Consider the following 17,990-nt stretch of genomic DNA (forward strand, 5'->3'; position numbering starts at 1 on the left):
GGGACCTGAACTCAGGTCCCCGTGGTTGGTCAGCACTTGGTCTTTAGCCACTGATCCATCTTTCTATCTACCATACATAAGACGTTTTCTTGAGGAACAGCCGTATCAGGCCTAGCTCATCTCCTTCCCTCCCTCCAAGGGGTGTGTCTCACTTTGATACTCAGAGTAGCCTTGAACTTGTTGTCCTCCAGCCTTAGACTGCCCAGTATCTACTACTACAAGTGTATGCCACTATTCCCAGCTTCTCCACTTACTTTTAATCCCTAGTGTATTTTTGTATTTAAAGTGAGCTTCTTGCAGACAGTATTTAGTTGGATCTTATTTCTTGGCACTATTTCTGTCCTTTAACACTTAGCTCACTGGTAACTCAGAGTGATTCTGATAGTTGAATTAACAGCTGCCATATTTCTTACTGTTTCACTTTGTTGGCCTTGTTTTTTGTTCTCCTTCCTTCTTTCCTTCCTTCCTTCCTTCCTTCTTTCCTTCCTTCTACTGGTGCTTAAATACAAGACATCATGTACACGAACCACCTGCCTCTGTGGTTTAATTGGTAGTTTTGTAGATCTCATTTTTTCCCCCTCTTCTGGTGTAGCTGTACATCCTTTTCCTCATTTTTTTGTGTTCCTTAGTTTGTAGTGTGTGTTTACAGCCAGTCTGGTCCCATTGTTAAATGGCATTATGCTATGATTTGGCTAAGTGTCTGAGAGGTGTGGCCTCCAGATGATGGAACTACTGGGGTGTAGGTGTGGACCTCTTACGAGGTAAAGCCTAGTGGGAAGCCTCTAGGCATTGATGGCATAACTTTAAGGAAGAGTATGGGACCCTAGTCCCTTCTTCTCTTTCATGTTCTAGCCATGGTGAACAGGTTTTTGTTTGTTTTTTTTAAATACCATATTCTGTCTTATTTCAGGCCCCAAAGCAACAGGGCCAACCAGTCATCATGGCCTGAAACTTCTAATAGCAAGACCCCAAATAAGCCTGTCCTCTTTATACACTGGTATCAGTTACAGCTAGGGAGAGCTGATGAGTGCACGCTACACAACCTCATGGTTAATGCTAATATCTTTTTTTTTTAACTCTTTCAGAATGTTCTTTATTGACAGGCGCCGGACAAGTATAAGGCACATTTACAGGCTCTGAAGTGAAACACAGAAGTTCATTCTCTCAACAGCTACTCTTCTCTGTAGCTGATCCTGCAAACGCCCCTGTGCGCTCTGTGTGTACTGCTCTCATCTGTGAGAGCATGTAGACCATGTCCCAGGGACCGCCATGGAGAGTGTCTCAGAATAAGGCGTGAGCTACAGACAAAGTCACTGAGACACGACTCACATGGACACAGGTAGAAGGTGATTGCATTTCGAGTGCAACAGCAAACACGCTGGAAAACATTTTTTGTTGCTTGAGAGAAATGGAATGTAACCAGGGTTCATGTTTCTGTATTTGCCACGCCTACAGGTCACTAGTGACAGCCTCCTGTGTTGAGCTTCTTAAAGTAGTATTCAAACTGTAAACATTCTTAGCCCTTCAGTTCTTTGCCTGGAACTGTAGCTCCTCTTCATAAATCTTCAAAGTGCTTGTGATCCAGCTGATCCACATTTTGGAAATAAATTTAAAAACTTTTTGTTTGTCTGTTTGTTCTGAGATAGGGTTTTTCTCTGTAGCCCTGGCTGTCCTAGAACTCACTCTGCAGACCAGGCTGGCCTCGAACTCACAGAGATCTGCCTACCTCTGCCTCCCGAGTGCTGGGGCTAAAGGTGTGTGCCACCGCCACCAGCTTTATAAAATACTTTTAAATTAGTATCAGCTAAGATTTTTTTTTTACCCTGTCCACTGTCTGCTCACAGCAGTCCCACACCTGACACTATGATTCCTGTGCTAGTCTCATGAATCAGTCAGCCGGGGCGCAGACATGTCCAGCTAGCGCTGCGCGCAGGAGCACCGTGTGCCACCGCCACCAGCTAGCGCTGCGCGCAGGAGCACCGTGTGCCACCGCCACCATCGTTCTCCCTCCTGTGTTCTCCCACCAAAAGAGAAATGTACCAAACAGTCTTGAGGTGTTGGTGTTCAGATTGTTCTGTTTGCTTTTGTGTAAAGTAATGCATGCTATCTTGTATTGTGGCCTGAAAACAAACTAGCTTCATCACAAACTATTCAAAAGCTAGTGCCTTACAATAACAAAATAATTACAATTTCCTTCCCATACCATACATTATTGCCACCAGAACCCACACAATCAAATACATCTCATCACTACAGTAAGATCTCACATGGCCCGACTTCCCCTGAACTCACACCATGTAGCCAAGAATGACTCTGGACTTCTGGTCCTCCTGCCCCTACGTCCCACGGGCTGGGATTACAGGTGTGGGGCACAAGGCCGGGTTTCCAGAGTGCTGGGGATCTTCGTACCCAGGGCTCCCTGTGTGCTAGGCAAGCACTCTACCAAGTGAGCTACATCCCAGCCCCGCTGTGCTGAACAAACCACTGTGAGATTCACAGAGACCAAGGAGAAGAAAGATCTTTGTCTTACCTTTACTTACACCCACTCTGGTGCTTTCTTCTTTCACGAGGCTCGGTCTCTGGCCTTTGCTTTTACTTCTTATTACAGAATGTCTTTGAACATTCCTCGGAAGGCAGGAGTTCTGACATCAGATCCCTTAGTTTTGGTTGGAGAAAGTATTTCTCCTCATTTGAAGGACAGTTTCACAGGGCCCAAAATTCTGGCCTGGTGGTTTTTCTTCTAATAATTTTAATATTTCTCTCCATTCTCTCCTTGCTTGCATGGTTTCTGAGGAGATGGTGAATATGATTCTTGTCTTTGTTCCTTTAAAGAAAAGGGTTTTTTCCTTCTAGCCTATCTCTTTACCTTTGATTTTCTGGGGTTTGGAGATGATATGCCTGGGGTCATTTTCTGAGCTTACCTGAACCGCAACCTGACATTAATTTTAGAGGAATCCTCAGTGGCTGTTGCCTCACATATTTGTTCTGTTAACTTCTTTCTCTCACTCTCTCTTAATTCCCACTGACAGCAGCACACGTTTACCTCAGGGCTGTCCCGCCGGCGCAGATATCCCACTCTGTTTACTCTTCATGTCTTTCTCTTTGGGTTTCTACTGAGATGTTCTCACACTCGAGGTTCTTTTCTCAGCCACGTGCTGTCTAAAGCCAGCCCACTAACGACGCCCTTTGGAGTTTTCCATTCTTTCTGGGTCTCTCGGCTTCTCCACCCTCTGCCCATCTGCTATTCACACTGTGTTACCCATCAGTGCCCTCAGCCTCTCAATCGTCGCCATTTCACAGTGATTCCAACATCCCCGCCAGCTTTGATTGTACTTTTCACACTTGCTCTGTCGCCCCAGACTGTGCTTGCTGCCTTTTAGTCTGTCTTGTAATTTTTCTCCAATAACTGGGCTGGATGGACGGGTGGGAGGGGCTGTGGGAGGCAGGCTTTTCTGTAGTGGTGGGAAGGAGAGGAGGCAGAGAGGATAAACTCATCCTGTGGCTAGGGCTCTGTTGAGTGAGCCTGTGTCTCTGGGATGAGCATCACATGAGCTTTTCATTTCCCCTCCCTTGGCCCTCATCAGTGGGGCGGGCGGTTGGAGTAGATTGGGCTAGGGCAGTTTTCTTCTCCCAGACTGCTGAGATTCAGCATGTCCCATGTGTTAGCTCTAGCCGACACATTGCTCAGAGGTCAGAACTTGTTAAGAAACACAGAGTGTTGTGGTTTATTTTAAAAACCAGTTCTACCCCCGCCCCTCCCTCAACAGAAAGAACTGGGATTCTCCACATGTGCATTGTAGGAAAAGCATAGGGTCTGCAGGGTTGGATGTCCCATGGCTTGAGGTACCTATGGGCACCTTTGAGCACGTCCCGGTGGGCGAGGGGTCTGCTGGGAGTATCATCTGTGACTGAGATGACACGCTGAAGCTCAGGGGCTGTAAGGCTGCACACACGATTAACCTGAACACAACAAGAACTCAGGTCTCCCGATCCACTTAGCCATAGTCCGTTACTACACCAGACAGCCTCTCATGACTCAGTCCGTAAAAGACCTTAACAAAGTTTCACTGAAATTCTCAAATGAGTTTAATTAAAATTGCTTGGAAAATGCTCAGTGAAGTATGAAACTTTGTCATACTATCAAGTCATACACTTAGACAAATATGGTATTCTTCTAAAACTAGATTTTAGGGAATATGTTCATTGTACACTGATAAGTCCCTTTTTATTCTGAATCAATAAGTAAGTTGTGAAATTGCAGGTGCTTTTATTTACATTGGACATTTTATGCATGATTCCACATATTTAAATTAAAAGCATCTTTCAAAAAGGGATACATTCTAAAAGAACAATTTTTCAGTGTCATTAGAAAGCCATGTTAGGCCATTTTCCTGGAAGTGGCATCCTTTGGTGACATTACCATGCTGGCTTCCTAGTGCCATCATCAGCCTCTCCCTTAGGACACGTGGCAGCTCCCATCCATATCCACGGCTGGTTTGTGTGCAGAGTGCTCCTGCTTCTCTGACCTGCCTCCTCCAGAGTGCTGGGCCACACCAATCACTTATTTGCCCACCAAATTGTAAACAAGCTAAGCCTTTTAGGCCCTCAATTGCAGCTGTACATTAAAGTGTAGAAGCAAATATTCCAGAAACATAATGCTTAGTTTATATTCGCTTAGGCTGTAAATTACTAAAATCACTTGTGGGGTTTAGGTTCAGATTCTCACAGAAGGAAAGAAAATACCAGGTATTTGATTTGGTAAAGATTTAGACAGAGAACACAGAGTGGGTGGGAGGGAAAGGCACAAGCCAGAGTGTATCCTTTCTAAGCAACTCTAAGTAACGCAAAAGACCTGAGCTATTTACAAAAGGTTCAAGGAAATAAAAATCCTTTTTTTCTTCTAAGATAGGGTATCTCTACATAGCCTTGGCTGCCCCAGAACTCACTCTTTAGACCCAACTGCTTTAAACCCACAGAGATCCCCTTTCACACCTCTGCCCCTTGAGTGCTAGGATTACAGGCATGCACTACTGTGCACGGCAGAAAGAAGCCTTGGCTGTTAAAGGCTAGGCTCACCACCAAAAAGGCAAGAAAAAATATCTTTTAAATGCAGGAGTACTTACTTTAGATGTGATTAGCCAAGTCAAGGCTACAAATCTAACAACTGCAATTTGGGAGTATTGCTCCTTGAACAGAGGAGTCTAGACTTGGGGTAGCGGGAGGCCGACAGCCTCGCCAGCCCTAGCTAGCTTGATGCAGGAGATAAGCACAGTGAACGAAAAAAACAAAAAACAAAAAACAAAACCAAAGGAAAAAATCCTATCTAGCTTCAGAGTGGGTCAGACTTAATGTTTTCTTTTTTCTCTACTCTTGTCAGACAGCACTAGTCACAACTTTAATCTAAATACGCCTGGTGTGCGGTTGTAGACTAATAAATGCAGTTGCCGGTGAGCACTGGTGGTGGGCTAATTAGCGCAGCCTCCCTGAGTACATTTGTAGTGTAGGTAAGTTATGTGATTTCTTGCAATGGTCATTTTTTATGAACAAATAATTTCCTTTAACAAACACCTTAATTAACAGGTTTGGGGTCAGTATGAGCCTGCGGCTTTAAGTTATATCACTGTGCATTTAAGCAAAGTACCTTTACTTATCACAGTGGCAAGGTTTAGCCTTTTGTTCCATTTCAACAAATACAGTTGGATTGGTAATTGGGAAAGCAAGAAGCAAGACTTGAATTGATTTAGAGTTGAATGTGACCTTCACCCAGTGCTTAGTCTTCCCACTGTCCTCCTTGTTTACTGTGCCCAGCAGTGACAGAGAAAGCAAACAGAAAAGAGAGAGCAAGCAGGCCAGCATTGCCAGTGCTGTGTCAACAGAGTTACTCACTCTGGATTCTCATCAAATAAAATAGCGATGGATCATATGCCAAGGTCAGTCAGAGAGATTGAGGTGTGCTCTTGTCATTTTTACAGAGCCCGTCTCTACTCTCTAATGCGCTAGTGCTTTGGCTTTGGGCAAGTTTCTTCATCACCAGACGCCTTGCTGTAAAGTGGACTTCATAATGAGCTCGGAGGGTGGCCCTTAGGATTAGAGATGCGGTTGAGGGCCGGCCACATAACAAGCCATCAGTCTAAAACTGTTAGGGCAGAGTGTCTGTGAGGTGCCTTCCTGGGCCCTGTGCTCTCGCTGAAACAGCTCAGCGTGAGTGCTCACTAGGAAGGCCTCGCCTGCGGCCTGGATAGGGGTGCAGTTCTCCTCTGCCAGCTGGAGTCCCATGTCCATCATAGACCTTATTACACAGGTTTGCATGCCAATTCCTTCACTGTGGTGTGTGTGTGTGTGTGTGTGTGTGTGTGTGTGTGTGTGTGTGTGTGTGTGTGCGCTCGCGCGTGCTGCTGGTCATAATGAGGTGCCTGTATTTACACCTCTGGTTTTCATGGTGGACGTGTTGAATGTTTAGTTTCTAAATGACTGTCCGCCTGGATAGATGGCCAGTGTGCCTCTGCAGGCCCAAAGAAGTGACTGGTGGCTCATAGTTGTATGTATATGGAAGGCGGGCAGGGGAAGTCACTTTTTAAAAATGGTTTCATTATTTATAATAATCATCAATCACCATTGTAAATAATGATATGAAAAAGGATAAAAGGAAATGGAGGGAGTATTAATCCCGTTTTTATTATTACAATGGAATACCAAAGGTAACTGATTTATAAAGAAAAGAGGTCAGTTAGCACACAGTTGCAGAGGTTTGGTGGCAAGGTGCTAGGATCTCTAGAGAAGACCTCATGAAGCTGGAGTCACAAGCCTGGAAGGGAGAAGTCCATCTCAAGGCAGGGAGCCAGAGGGGGCTGAGTCTTCTGCCTCCCATAGGCTCACCTCCTAGAGAGCCCATCTGCACTGCCAGACTGAAGATGCCAGGGTAATAGTAGTCCCCAGGGGACAGTGCATACGATAGATTAAGTGCAGCAAAGGGGTGGGGTGGGGTGATGGTACTAGTAATAACCTGTCACCATTTGTCAATCATATAGTGCCAGCGATGAGATTGTTTATTGTTTGACTATTTTTTCTTCTATAAATTTGCTTAATTCTTTCCCTCTAAGATTCTGCCAAGAATATTTAAGGATTCACTTAATTTAGATTTATCTAATTTAATTAGTAGTTACAATTTTTATAAAAACTCACCCATACACAGTTAGGAATGATCTGGTGTTAAGTAGCAGTGTATAAAAAACAAAGAGCTAAGTGCCAAGCAGTCCAGCATTTAAATGTTCTGATATCAAAGAGAGGACTTTAAAAACCAAGGCAGCAGGCTGGGTGTGGTGGCGCACACCTGTAATCCCAGCACACGAGGAAGCAGAGGCATGTGAATCTCTGTGAGTTCAAGTTTGTACCAGCCTAGTTTATAAAGGAAGTGCAGGAAAGCCAAGGTTACACAGAGAAACTCTGTCTTGAAGAACCAAACCAAACAAACAAGGCAGGAGCCGGCATATGGTTCAGTGGTGGTAGAGTGTTTGCCAGCATGTATGAGATCCTGGATTTGATGCCAGTACTATGAAAGAAATAACAATATGAGAAGCTCACCTATACCTGGTCAAACGATGATATAGACAGATTTTGGGGATCTTGAAGGTGAAGCAGCTGAGATTTTTCAAGGAAAGTCACTCTCCAGAGTCTAAGTAAATAAGCGCGAGTATGTGTCCTAGTAAAAGTGTCAAGTGGTGTTTTGAGGAGAGTTACTGCCGTGCAAGTGTGAGGGCCTGAGTTCAATCCCTGGTACCCACATAAAAAGCCAGGCCTTGTGACACATGCCTGCACTCCCAGCACTGAGGAGGAGACAAGGGCAGTTCCTGGGACCGAGTGGCCAGCCAGGCCAGCCTAATCACTGAGCTCCAGTCAGTACAGAGACGATAGGCATGAGCCATGCACTTGGTCCAGACAGCACACGGTAAAACTGAGATATTGAGCTGTGGAGGCAGGAGGATCAGGAGTTCAAAGCTAGCCTCAGCCTCATAGCAAGTTTCAGGTCTGTCTGGGCTCTGTGAAACCTTGTATCAAAAACAACAAAACAGCAAAACCAAGACCTCTTGCGAGGCTGACATTAAGAATTAAAGGGTGTAAGGTTAAGAGAGAACCCAGAGGCCCCACAACCTCCAGTGCCTTCATTTTGTATTTCCCACAGTCTTAGACACAATCCTGACACTGTCCTTCCACCTGCTCTGGAAGGCCCGAGGCCATGGCCACTGGAGAGGCAGGGAGCGGGGCTTAGCAGCATAGTGCTGCATGACGACCTTGAGCCAAGGTACTTAAGGTACTTAAGACACATTCTCCATTTTCCCAGGCCTCGATTCCCTCCCAGTGAGCTGGTCTAGGAGGAGACCACATAGGGCACGCAAGGACACATGGGTAAGCAACTCTGATCTGGAAGCTGCAGCCCCAAGTAAACCCCTCTTCATGAGCCCAGTTCCTCATCTTCGTTGCTTCCTTCTCCAAGAAACATCCCACCGAACTCCTCTTCCCAGAACCTTCCTCAAGGTGGAGCTGGCCAGACCACATTTGACTCTGCTTTGAATTCTCACTCCCAGCCAAGGCAGTGAAGATGGAGAAGGCACTGTGAGGCCTCACTTTGTAGACCAGACTGGCCTTGAACTCACTGCCTCTGCCTCCCAAGTGCTGGGATGAAAGGCATGCGCCACCGCCACCCGGCCTCTATCTTTTTATAATACAGTACTAATAGAATTGCAATCTGTCATCTATAATTCCCTATGCTCATTTATTGAAGAGGCAGCTGCCTTGGTACTTTCTCAGCATGAAGACAGATGTTCTAGTGGGACTCCATTACTATACCCAGAAGCACAGTCTTGATGGTTGGTGATAATCCTGAGCTAGCTCAAGTGGCCTCATTTTTTTTAGTGTTGCCTGATTTACAGTGTTTCCACTACCTTCTCACAGAACTATCTGGATATGTTGTCCAGAGATGCCATTCCAATTCCCTATTGGTGGAGTGCACTTCTCAACCCGACAGAGAAATAGTAATACAAGTCATGATTGATTTTCCAGTGTCCATCCCCCAGATCCCAGAAGATGAGCTATGAAAATGTTAGCAGGTGCCATTGGAGTGGCTATCTCTCACAGCCCAAGCAGAGGGGCTGATGAGTCAGGGAGGCAGAAGGTATCCCAGCTCTTACCCTGTAGCTGCATCCGAGGCCTCAAGTCCAGAAGCTTCTATGACAATGTCTCTGTCCTAAATATGGGGACTCCCCTGGGTGGGCTAACCACTGTCCACTCTGTAAAGAGGAGGGTCAACACAGAGGCATAACTTTGTCCCTGTTTCCGAGCAAAGCCACAGTCAAGCAAAGCCTTGACTTATTCTCAAAAGGCAGAACAACTGAGGAAGACAGACCAGAGGATCCTGAAACCCTTCTCACTGATTCCAGTTTGTGCTAGGTGTTAGGTCCTCCACTAGAATGTCTGTCTACAAGGGACCACAACACTTAAAGAAAACTGACTCTCCCTCCCCCCATAGAAGGAACTGTCCTTAGCTCCCCAGGTAGGGGTGAGGACTCCTGCCTTCCTCCTGCCTCCGTGCTGGAATGTTGACCGGCTTGATTTTGTGCAGGTCTTGGTCAGGCAATCATGCTTGCTGTGAATGAGCGGCCCTGCCCTGTCCAGAAGGTATCGTCTGCTGCTTACAGTCTTTCCACCCTCTCTTCCGTGACGGCCCTTGGGAAGAGAGGCTGTGACGCAGATGTCCCGATTGTGGTTGAGTCCTGCAAAGGCATGTATTCTCTGCCCTTTGATCAGTTGTGAGTCTCTGCACAGAGAAGCTTCTCTGATGAGGTCTGAGAACTGCACTAATCTAATTTATGAGCATAGATAAGTTAATTCGGAAGGCAGCATGAGGCTTTAGTGAAATAGTAGTAATAGTTCTCCTGGGGCCTGCGAGTTCCTCAGCCAGGGCTTCCTGGCCAGATTTGCAGATCATTTTGATGTAAGAATTCAGGATTTACCTGTAATTCCCAGCACTGGTCTTTTTGAGCACTGCTGTTTTACTATTGCCATTAGGTATCTTCTTTGGAAACTTCCAGATGAATATTGGGGCCTTGCTGTCTGCCTGTTATGACTGCTAATTATTCTTTTGCTTGTGGTCTCACTGCTATACTTGGAACACATTGGTGCTGTTTGCTTCCATCAAGTCTTTCTTCAGCTGTTTGAGTCTAAGATGTTGAGGGTGTTTTTATTTTTATTTTTAATCTCAATTTTGACTGAAGTTTCATAGTTGGGATGCTTATTTGATTCCATCCTATCATCTGTTCTTATTTCACTTACATGAACCTTTGTTTTGTTTCTTATTTATATATGTGAGTCTTGCATTGTGTGTGTGTGTGTGTATGTGTGTGTGTGTGTGTGTGTGTGTGTGTGTGTGTGTGTGTGTGTGTTTTCACTCTGGGGATTCAGTTCCTTCCTTTCGCCTTTTTTTTTCAAGGTCTCTCTTGTCGCAGTCACTCTGTGCTCTCTGGCCCGTGAGCTTATGCCTGGTCCTCCTGACGCTCCCTCCCGTGGCACTGGAGGAGTGCGGGGATCACAGATGCGAGTCACCATGTTTTACTTTCTATGTGGGCTCCAGGGATCAAACTCAGGTGTCAGGCTTAGCCAAGAAGTGCTTTTACCTTTTGAACCACCTCTTCTATCCTCTGTTAACTTCTCAATGGTTTCTTTTTAAATCTTTTAAAGAAAAAAAATTAAAACCCTCTAGCACCTTGGTTCTGTAGAAGATCCTATAGATGCATTTCACCTGGGGAGGAATTGGTCTTATTGCTGCGCTTTAGGCTCATTGAGAAGGAGGTTTTTCTCACAGCTTCACAAGTTCACTTTGCCTTCACATTAGCTGCTCTGATTCATGTGCCCTGTTCCCTCCTGGCCTACAGCACAGGCCTTACCAAAGTGGCTTGGAGCCTGCGCCTTGTGGTAGAAGTTGGCTGTTGCAGACCCAGGCCTGAGCCAGCAGGCAACTTAGTTCCGTGAGTTAAGACTGTGTTGTGCCCCTTTTCCTGGGTCCATATAAATCTCTGAAAGTGGATCTTCCCCCAGAGAGTAGTGAGTGCCCTCCCTCTCTCACCTTCTTTTCATAAACACAGAGCCCTCCCATCAAAGGGAGATGAGGGCTAGACCTCTATCTGACACCTGAGTTGCTCAAGTCCTAGCTGCCAGAACAAGAGCCCAGCAGCCCTGTGTCTCCAGCCACACATGTGGCTTTTTCATGTGTATTTCTCTGTGGAGGGCTTTTTTTTTTTAATCTTGTTTTTGAGACTGGCAGTGCCTGTTCCCGCCACGTGGTTGGAGCAAAGCAGAGCAGAGAAGTACTTTGAAGCATGACCGCACTGTGCCAACATGGACGGATGGGGTTTGTCTTGCCTGTGTTTGTAGTGCTGTGGGCGGAAGTCAGGAGCTTGAGGATGCTATCTATGTAGGTGTTCCATTGAGACCTCCCCTTAACCCCTGTCTGAAATGGGGGTTTTGTTTTTAGTAGAAATAACCTGGTCAGATACTTTAGCTCAGTGGTTCACAATCTGTGGGTTGGGACCCTTTTGGGGTTACATATCAGATATATCCTACATGTTAGATATGCACATTACAATTCACAATAGTAACACATTTATAGTTATGATGTAGCAGCCAAATAATTTTATGCTTGGGGGGTCACCATACCATGAGGAACTGTATTGAAGGGTCGCAGTGTTAGAAAGGTTGAGAAGCACTGATGTGGATGCTCCTCCCTCTCTTCCAGTCCCTGGCACTTTGAGGCTTCTTAGAAGGTAGATCAGGAGGAAGATGAAGAGGTCAAGAACTTAAGCTGTCGTAGACAGCAACGGATCTGAAGTAAGGGAGGTGGAGGGGGTGGGGGTGGGGCGAGACGCATTCTTCTAGGAACCTTTGAGCCTCTCCTTCCCCACCTTTGAGAAACATCTCCTTGCCATCCTCACCCGTTCCACACCTTCTTAATGTCCAGGGGACCAGCAAGTATAGTTCTGGCCTTTGTGGGTGTTGGAGGAAAGGACAGCTGTCAAATGGGCAGCTCCAAACTGTAGCAGACCTCTAAAGGACTTGAGTAAAGTGCTCTGAGAGGCTGGAAGGAAGGCCTGGCCACGGCTGAGCCCAGGTCTGTGTAACCCCTCACTGAGACTTCTGGGACCGCACCCCACACTCACATCCAGTGTGACGCCCTTTCAGACTTTCTTTAGAAAACACAAGAACCTGCGTGCATCTGTGCACTGTCTCCTTTTCCTGCTGGGTCCTCAGTGCTTAGAGCACTCCCTGAACTGAGAGGTGACGGAGTGGCTGCAGAAGCTAATGTCGTAGGACATGGTCTCTTGCACAGCTGCTCCCGTGACTCTTGTCTCCTAGTCTCTTACCTTGGGTTGGAGAAGGGACCTCAAGTTGACCTGCTTGGTCTTTCTCCTGCCTTATTAAGCTTGCCCTCATCCTAGGTTTTTATTATTTTTGTGTTTATCTATCAATATTTTTGTATATTTTGTGCTTTTCTTTTAAAGACATTTATTATCTTTATGTGTGTGAGTGTTTGGCCTGCCTGCATGTATGTGTACCGTGTGCGTGCCTGGTGCTCACAGACGCCAGAAGAGAGTGCTGAATCCCCTAGAACTAGAGGTAATCACAGTTTGAGCCACCATGTGGGTGCTGGAAACTGAACCTGGGTCCTCTGTAGGAGCAACCAGTGCTCTCACCACTGAGCCATCTTGCAGCCCTGTGGTGTTTTTTCCAGTGGAGGTTGTGTACTGTAGCCCTCCACCCTCTGCCAGAACAACACGGGACTGCTTCAAACTCTGTAGATCAGTCATTTGCATGGATCCCTTCAGTTCATAGGAGGAAGAGGGAGCCCTCCAAATTGCAGAGTGTGAAGTGACTCAGTTCAGAAAATCTGTTTTCTAGCCCTGCCTTATTCCTTTCTTTTTCAGACACGAAGCTGCTGTCCTTCTTGTACTGTTAGGGTTTTATGCTGTGTCCTCCTTCATGTCTTTTTAGAGCGTATTGCTCAGAAATGAATGGTGCCGTTGCTGTTGTTTATCTCCTCCTTGAAGCAGACTTAGGGGCTCTTCTTGCCTTTCTTAATTCTCACTGTGGTGCTTTAGAGAGGTCTGGCTGGTAGAGAGGGCAGCAGAATGGGAGCTGGGGGAGGTAGGCAGGGTTAAATGAGTTGTCCACTTCTGGGGGATTTCTTTCTTATTTTTGGGCAAAACACAGTGGCCTGCCTTCCTGAAGCTGCTTCTGTTTCCTTGAGGGAGTCCGATGCTCCAAGGAGGCGGCTCCCACCAGGGCAACTAGCTTTCTGCTTGCTATGCCTGCTTGCCACTTAGAGCCAGTGAGCTGCTCCCACATCCCACCAATCCCCACAGACTCCAAGTAGAATGTTCCAATTCTAGCCCGTAATTTCTAGTTTCTAATTGGGGGTATTGCAGGAGGCTATTTTAAGCCAAGCAGCTTTCTCAGGCAGCTAAGTTGTAAATTGGCCACCAGCATCTTTCTGCAATCTGCTTCATTTACACCATAGCAAGAGGAACATTTGAAACTTTTTGATAATGTTTCTTTCTTGATTCATTCACTCAGTAAATATTTATTGAATGTATGTTCTGTGCCATCGGTGTCTGCAGTGAGGCTTCTCTCATGGGCTTTATATTCTAAGTGAGGAAGTGAGCACAGAGGTGATAGCGGGTAGTGGCAGCTGCCCCAGGAAGAAGCAAATCAGGACAAGGAGTAGAACGATGAGGCGAGGCTCCTTCCGAGGGCAGCAGGAGGAAGGCTGCTCTGAGGAGGCGGTATCTGAGGGGAGACCAGATGAGTCAGGGATCCAGCCAAGCAGCGCTCCTGGAGGAAGCAGCAGCTGCCTGAAGTTCTGTGTTGTGGGCAAGAGGCTCAGGGCTGCAGGAGCAGGTGTTGGAGGAGGAGAAAGGCAAGGAGCCGGCCTCCTGAAGTTGAGAATGGGAAGACACAATATTTTTTTTTGTGTGTGTGTGTGTGGTTTTTTTTTTAAATCTCCAAATCTAGACTGTGTCCCTGTTCTCAGGGAAGGACTGTATGTGACATCATCCTCAGGGACTAAAGTTCCAACTGACTTCTGCCTGTCATATGACACTGAGTGGGCCTAGCACACAGTGGGCCTTTTCAGTTAGGCACTGTGAGCTGTCCACCAGGAACTGAGGGTGTTTAGAGCAGCATTTGAGACAGTTATAAAGGAAAATTGGAAGGAAGAAATGACTAAGAGGTGAGATTGGAGAACGCAGCCTTTGTGCACATGGTTGCCTGTTGCGTGCATGTGGAAGCCGGAGGCTGAGGTCAGGTGCCTTCCTCAGTCTCTCTCCACATTGTCTTTTTGAGACAGGGTCTCACTGAACTGTTAGACTGGTTGGTCAGTGGGTCTCTGGATACGCCTGCCTAGGGCCCAGCACCGAGGCTGCAAGCAAACACCGCTGCTCCTAGATCTTAGTGGGTTCTGGGAATCTAAACTAGGTTCTCCTATTCCCGTAGCAAGCATTTTACCCACTGAGCAATCTCCCTGCCCCCACACTCAAACCTCTCTTGTCTGCTTATGTTAGTGGATTTATTGCAGAGTTTGGATAGCTTTCCAAAGAAAAATCCACTAATGCATTTAAAATGAAAAGTATAATGCCAGCTAAGACGCGGTTTCATCACAGGTTGGTGATTTGTATGCTTAGTGAGCATGGAGGGTGTGTTCATCATCAGTCTTCTCTTGTCTTTCCACTTGGCTACATTTTCACTTTTCCTTAATTTTCTTTAGAATAAAATTAATTATAGTTTTACTCAGTTTTTCCATTTTAAGCAAATTTCTTGGGTGTTTTTCAGGTCGCTTTATCAGGGAGAAGTCTAATCAAGTCATCACTTTGTTGACGGATGAGCAGCTGCTTTGTAGAGAGCGGGAAGTGGCAGCTAGGACGAGGCAGCGGACCTCCTACTCCATGACGTTTCCCAGCAGCTTATCTGCCTCAGGGAACTCCCCTGCAGCGTGCGCCTCCATCCTCATCCCAGAAAGCCTGACCTCTGAGAAGAAGCACTCGCTCCTGACAATCGCAAGTCTGCGTAGTAAAAGTGCGTACTGTAAGCAGCGGCCTAAAACATGATAGGTTTCCAGTGAGAACAGCTAGAAACACAAACACACCAGGTTCACACCGACGTGCCAGCACTGTATCAGCAGGAGCCTCCCACTGTTCCACTGCATCACTGTATCAGCAGGAGTATCCCACTGTTCCACTGCAGCACTGTATCAGCAGGAGCATCCCACTGTTACACTGCAGCACTGTATCAGCAGGAGCCTCCCACTGTTCCACTGCATCACTGTATCAGCAGGAGCATCCCACTGTTCCACTGCAGCACTGTATCAGCAGGAGTATCCCACTGTTCCACTGCAGCACTGTATCAGCAGGAGCCTCCCACTGTTCCACTGCATCACTGTATCAGCAGGAGCATCCCACTGTTACACTGCAGCACTGTGTCAGCAGGAGCCTCCCACTGTTCCACTGCATCACTGTATCAGCAGGAGCATCCCACTGTTCCACTGCAGCACTGTATCAGCAGGAGCATCCCACTGTTACACTGCAGCACTGTGTCAGCAGGAGCCTCCCACTGTTCCACTGCATCACTGTATCAGCAGGAGTATCCCACTGTTCCACTGCATCACTGTATCAGCAGGAGCATCCCACTGTTCCACTGCAGCACTGTGTCAGCAGGAGCCTCCCACTGTTACACTGTAGCACTGTATCAGCAGGAGCCTCCCACTGTTACACTTCAGCACTGTATCAGCAGGAGCATCCCACTGTTCCACTGAGTTCTGCTGGGAACAAAGATGAAGGAGGGTATTCAGTTGGCGTGTGTGAAAGTTTTTGGAATGTGTTACTTCTGAATTACATAAAATAGTTTTCGGCTAAAATTGTTAGCCCAATGGCTATCCTATTTGGCATCTTTATTCATTTTAATATTTTTTCTAACTGTGATATGAAGGAGGCTTACTTTTAGGGAGTCAGCCTGGGTACATGGACATGTTTCTTTAAATGTGTTTGAAGAGTCTAACCTAATTTAAATATTTTCTAGCATGGTTCTTTGTGAGCCTTTCCTTTGCCTAAAACTTTAACTCTGGATTACTGAACTTTAAAAACAAGGGTGGGGAAACTATGACATTACCAGGGATATAAAATGTCCTTTCCTATTAATCTTGTTGAAACATCAAGGAACCCATCTTGCTGTAGCTTCTCCAGCACCCCCTGATGAGTGGTGCATAAAGACAGGCAGTTGGGAGGAGAAAGCATGGATGGAATCTGATGTAGTTCTAGCTGCTCCTTAAAAGCAACTAAATTCAGTGCTAAAAGTGTGGGCCTCCTAGTCACAGCATCTGTGTCTACAGCAATGGACTGAAGGTTTGCCCCACCTGCATGTTGAGATAGAATTTGCAGTGTGCTGAAAGCTGGAGGTGGGGTAGAGCTTTCAACAGGGCTTGAGCCCTGAGACCCTCGGGAGCTCTCTCTTGCCCTCAGGCTGCTGTGGGAAGAGGTGGCTTCTTAGGGCCTGACCTTGCACAAACCCCGATTGCAGACATCCCATCTTCTGGAGCTGTAGGAAATTGATTTTTGTTGTTTCCGGGTCACCCATTCTGTGGTGCGGTTAGCAGCCTGAACCACCCGAGAGCTGCAGGGACCCACCATGAGCGTGAATTGCAGTTGTCAGCGGAGCACAGAAACTCACACATACCAGCAGTGATACGGACACAAACCAATCCTAAAATCACCCTCCCCGAGTTTGTCAAGGCTTCCTAAATGCTCACACAGTTTGTACCTGTGGGCCACTGACAAAGAAAGGCATTCAAAGGGGTTCTTTGTAATTATAACAGTAAACACCACCAGATAGTTCTAGAAGTAGTGGAACATCTTTTTCAGGGGAGCCATTTATTTTGGAATGAGTCCCCTTCAGCTGTTACTAAGAACTGTGACACCAGCTCTGACTCTTCGGGGCTTCTTTTGCTGTTTTCTGTCCTTTCTTGCTCGTACACACATGCACATGCGTATGTGCATGTGTGTGTGTGTGTGTGGTATACATGTTCATGTTGGTGTGTATATGTTGGGGCACATGTGAATGTGGAGGCTAGAGGTCAATGCCAGTATTTTGCTCAGCTGAGCCTCACCTTGTTTTTTGAGACAGGGTGGCTCACTGAGCCTGGAGCTTGTCAGTTTGTGTGGGATGGCTGGCCGGGAGCTCTAGAGATCTATGTGTCTTGACCCACAGTGCAGGGATTCGACTGTGCTCCAATGCCTGGCCTTTACACGGCCTGTGGGGCTCCTCATGCTCAGCAGCCAAGCATGGATGTAAGCGTCAGGGCTGCAGGCATTTGGACGTCCATCTGGCTTATGGAGCAGAGGTGGTCACTTTCATGTAGGTCCCCATGCTTGTGTGGTGGGCCCTTTACAGTGGGGTCACCTCCCAGGCCCTTTACAGTGGGGTCACCTCCTGGGCCCTTTACAGTGGGGTCACCTCCCGGGTCCTTTACAGTGGGGTCACCTCCCAGGCCTTTATGCCACTTTTTGGCTCACTTTCTTCTTGAGCTTTATTGCTTGAGACCCGAATGCCCGGCAGAAATGGAAGCAATAGCAGTGAGGGAATCACTTCACTATGGAGCTCACGTGACAGAGGCCAGCCCAGGGGCACACATGCACAGAGTAACACAAGACATGTCACATGGTAATGTGTCCTTCAAAAGGGAAAGCAGTCAGGGACAGAGTGACAGGGATGGCTTTATTTGGGGACAAATATGGGATGGGGCAGCATTTTGAAGGAGGGGACTTTAAACAGAGACTGGCTACAGTGCAGAAGCAGGTGGGTCACGTGCTCCTGCCCCGAAGCAGCCATGGGTGACAGCAAGCTAACAAAGGGAGTCCCGAGTCCTTGCAGAAGCAGCTTATCTCTGAGCCATGTTT

General features: G+C 46.9%; 1 protein-coding gene across 4 annotated transcripts in view; it reads left to right on the forward strand.

Annotated features, from left to right (window-relative positions):
* ENTHD1 (ENTH domain containing 1) overlaps nucleotides 1–17,990 on the forward strand; it is a 113,186-nt gene that overhangs the window by 14,180 nt on the left and 81,016 nt on the right. For all 4 annotated transcript variants that reach the window (XM_084751538.1, XM_084751537.1, XM_084751539.1 and 1 more), the window contains exon 3: nucleotides 14,875–15,117. In XM_084751538.1, the coding sequence (XP_084607664.1) occupies nucleotides 14,875–15,117 (243 nt within the window). The remainder of the gene's footprint in view (nucleotides 1–14,874; nucleotides 15,118–17,990) is intronic.

This window comes from Acomys minous (genome assembly GCF_964271855.1).
Source record: "Acomys minous genome assembly, chromosome: 12".
In the NCBI taxonomy this organism is placed as follows: domain Eukaryota; kingdom Metazoa; phylum Chordata; class Mammalia; order Rodentia; family Muridae; genus Acomys; species Acomys minous.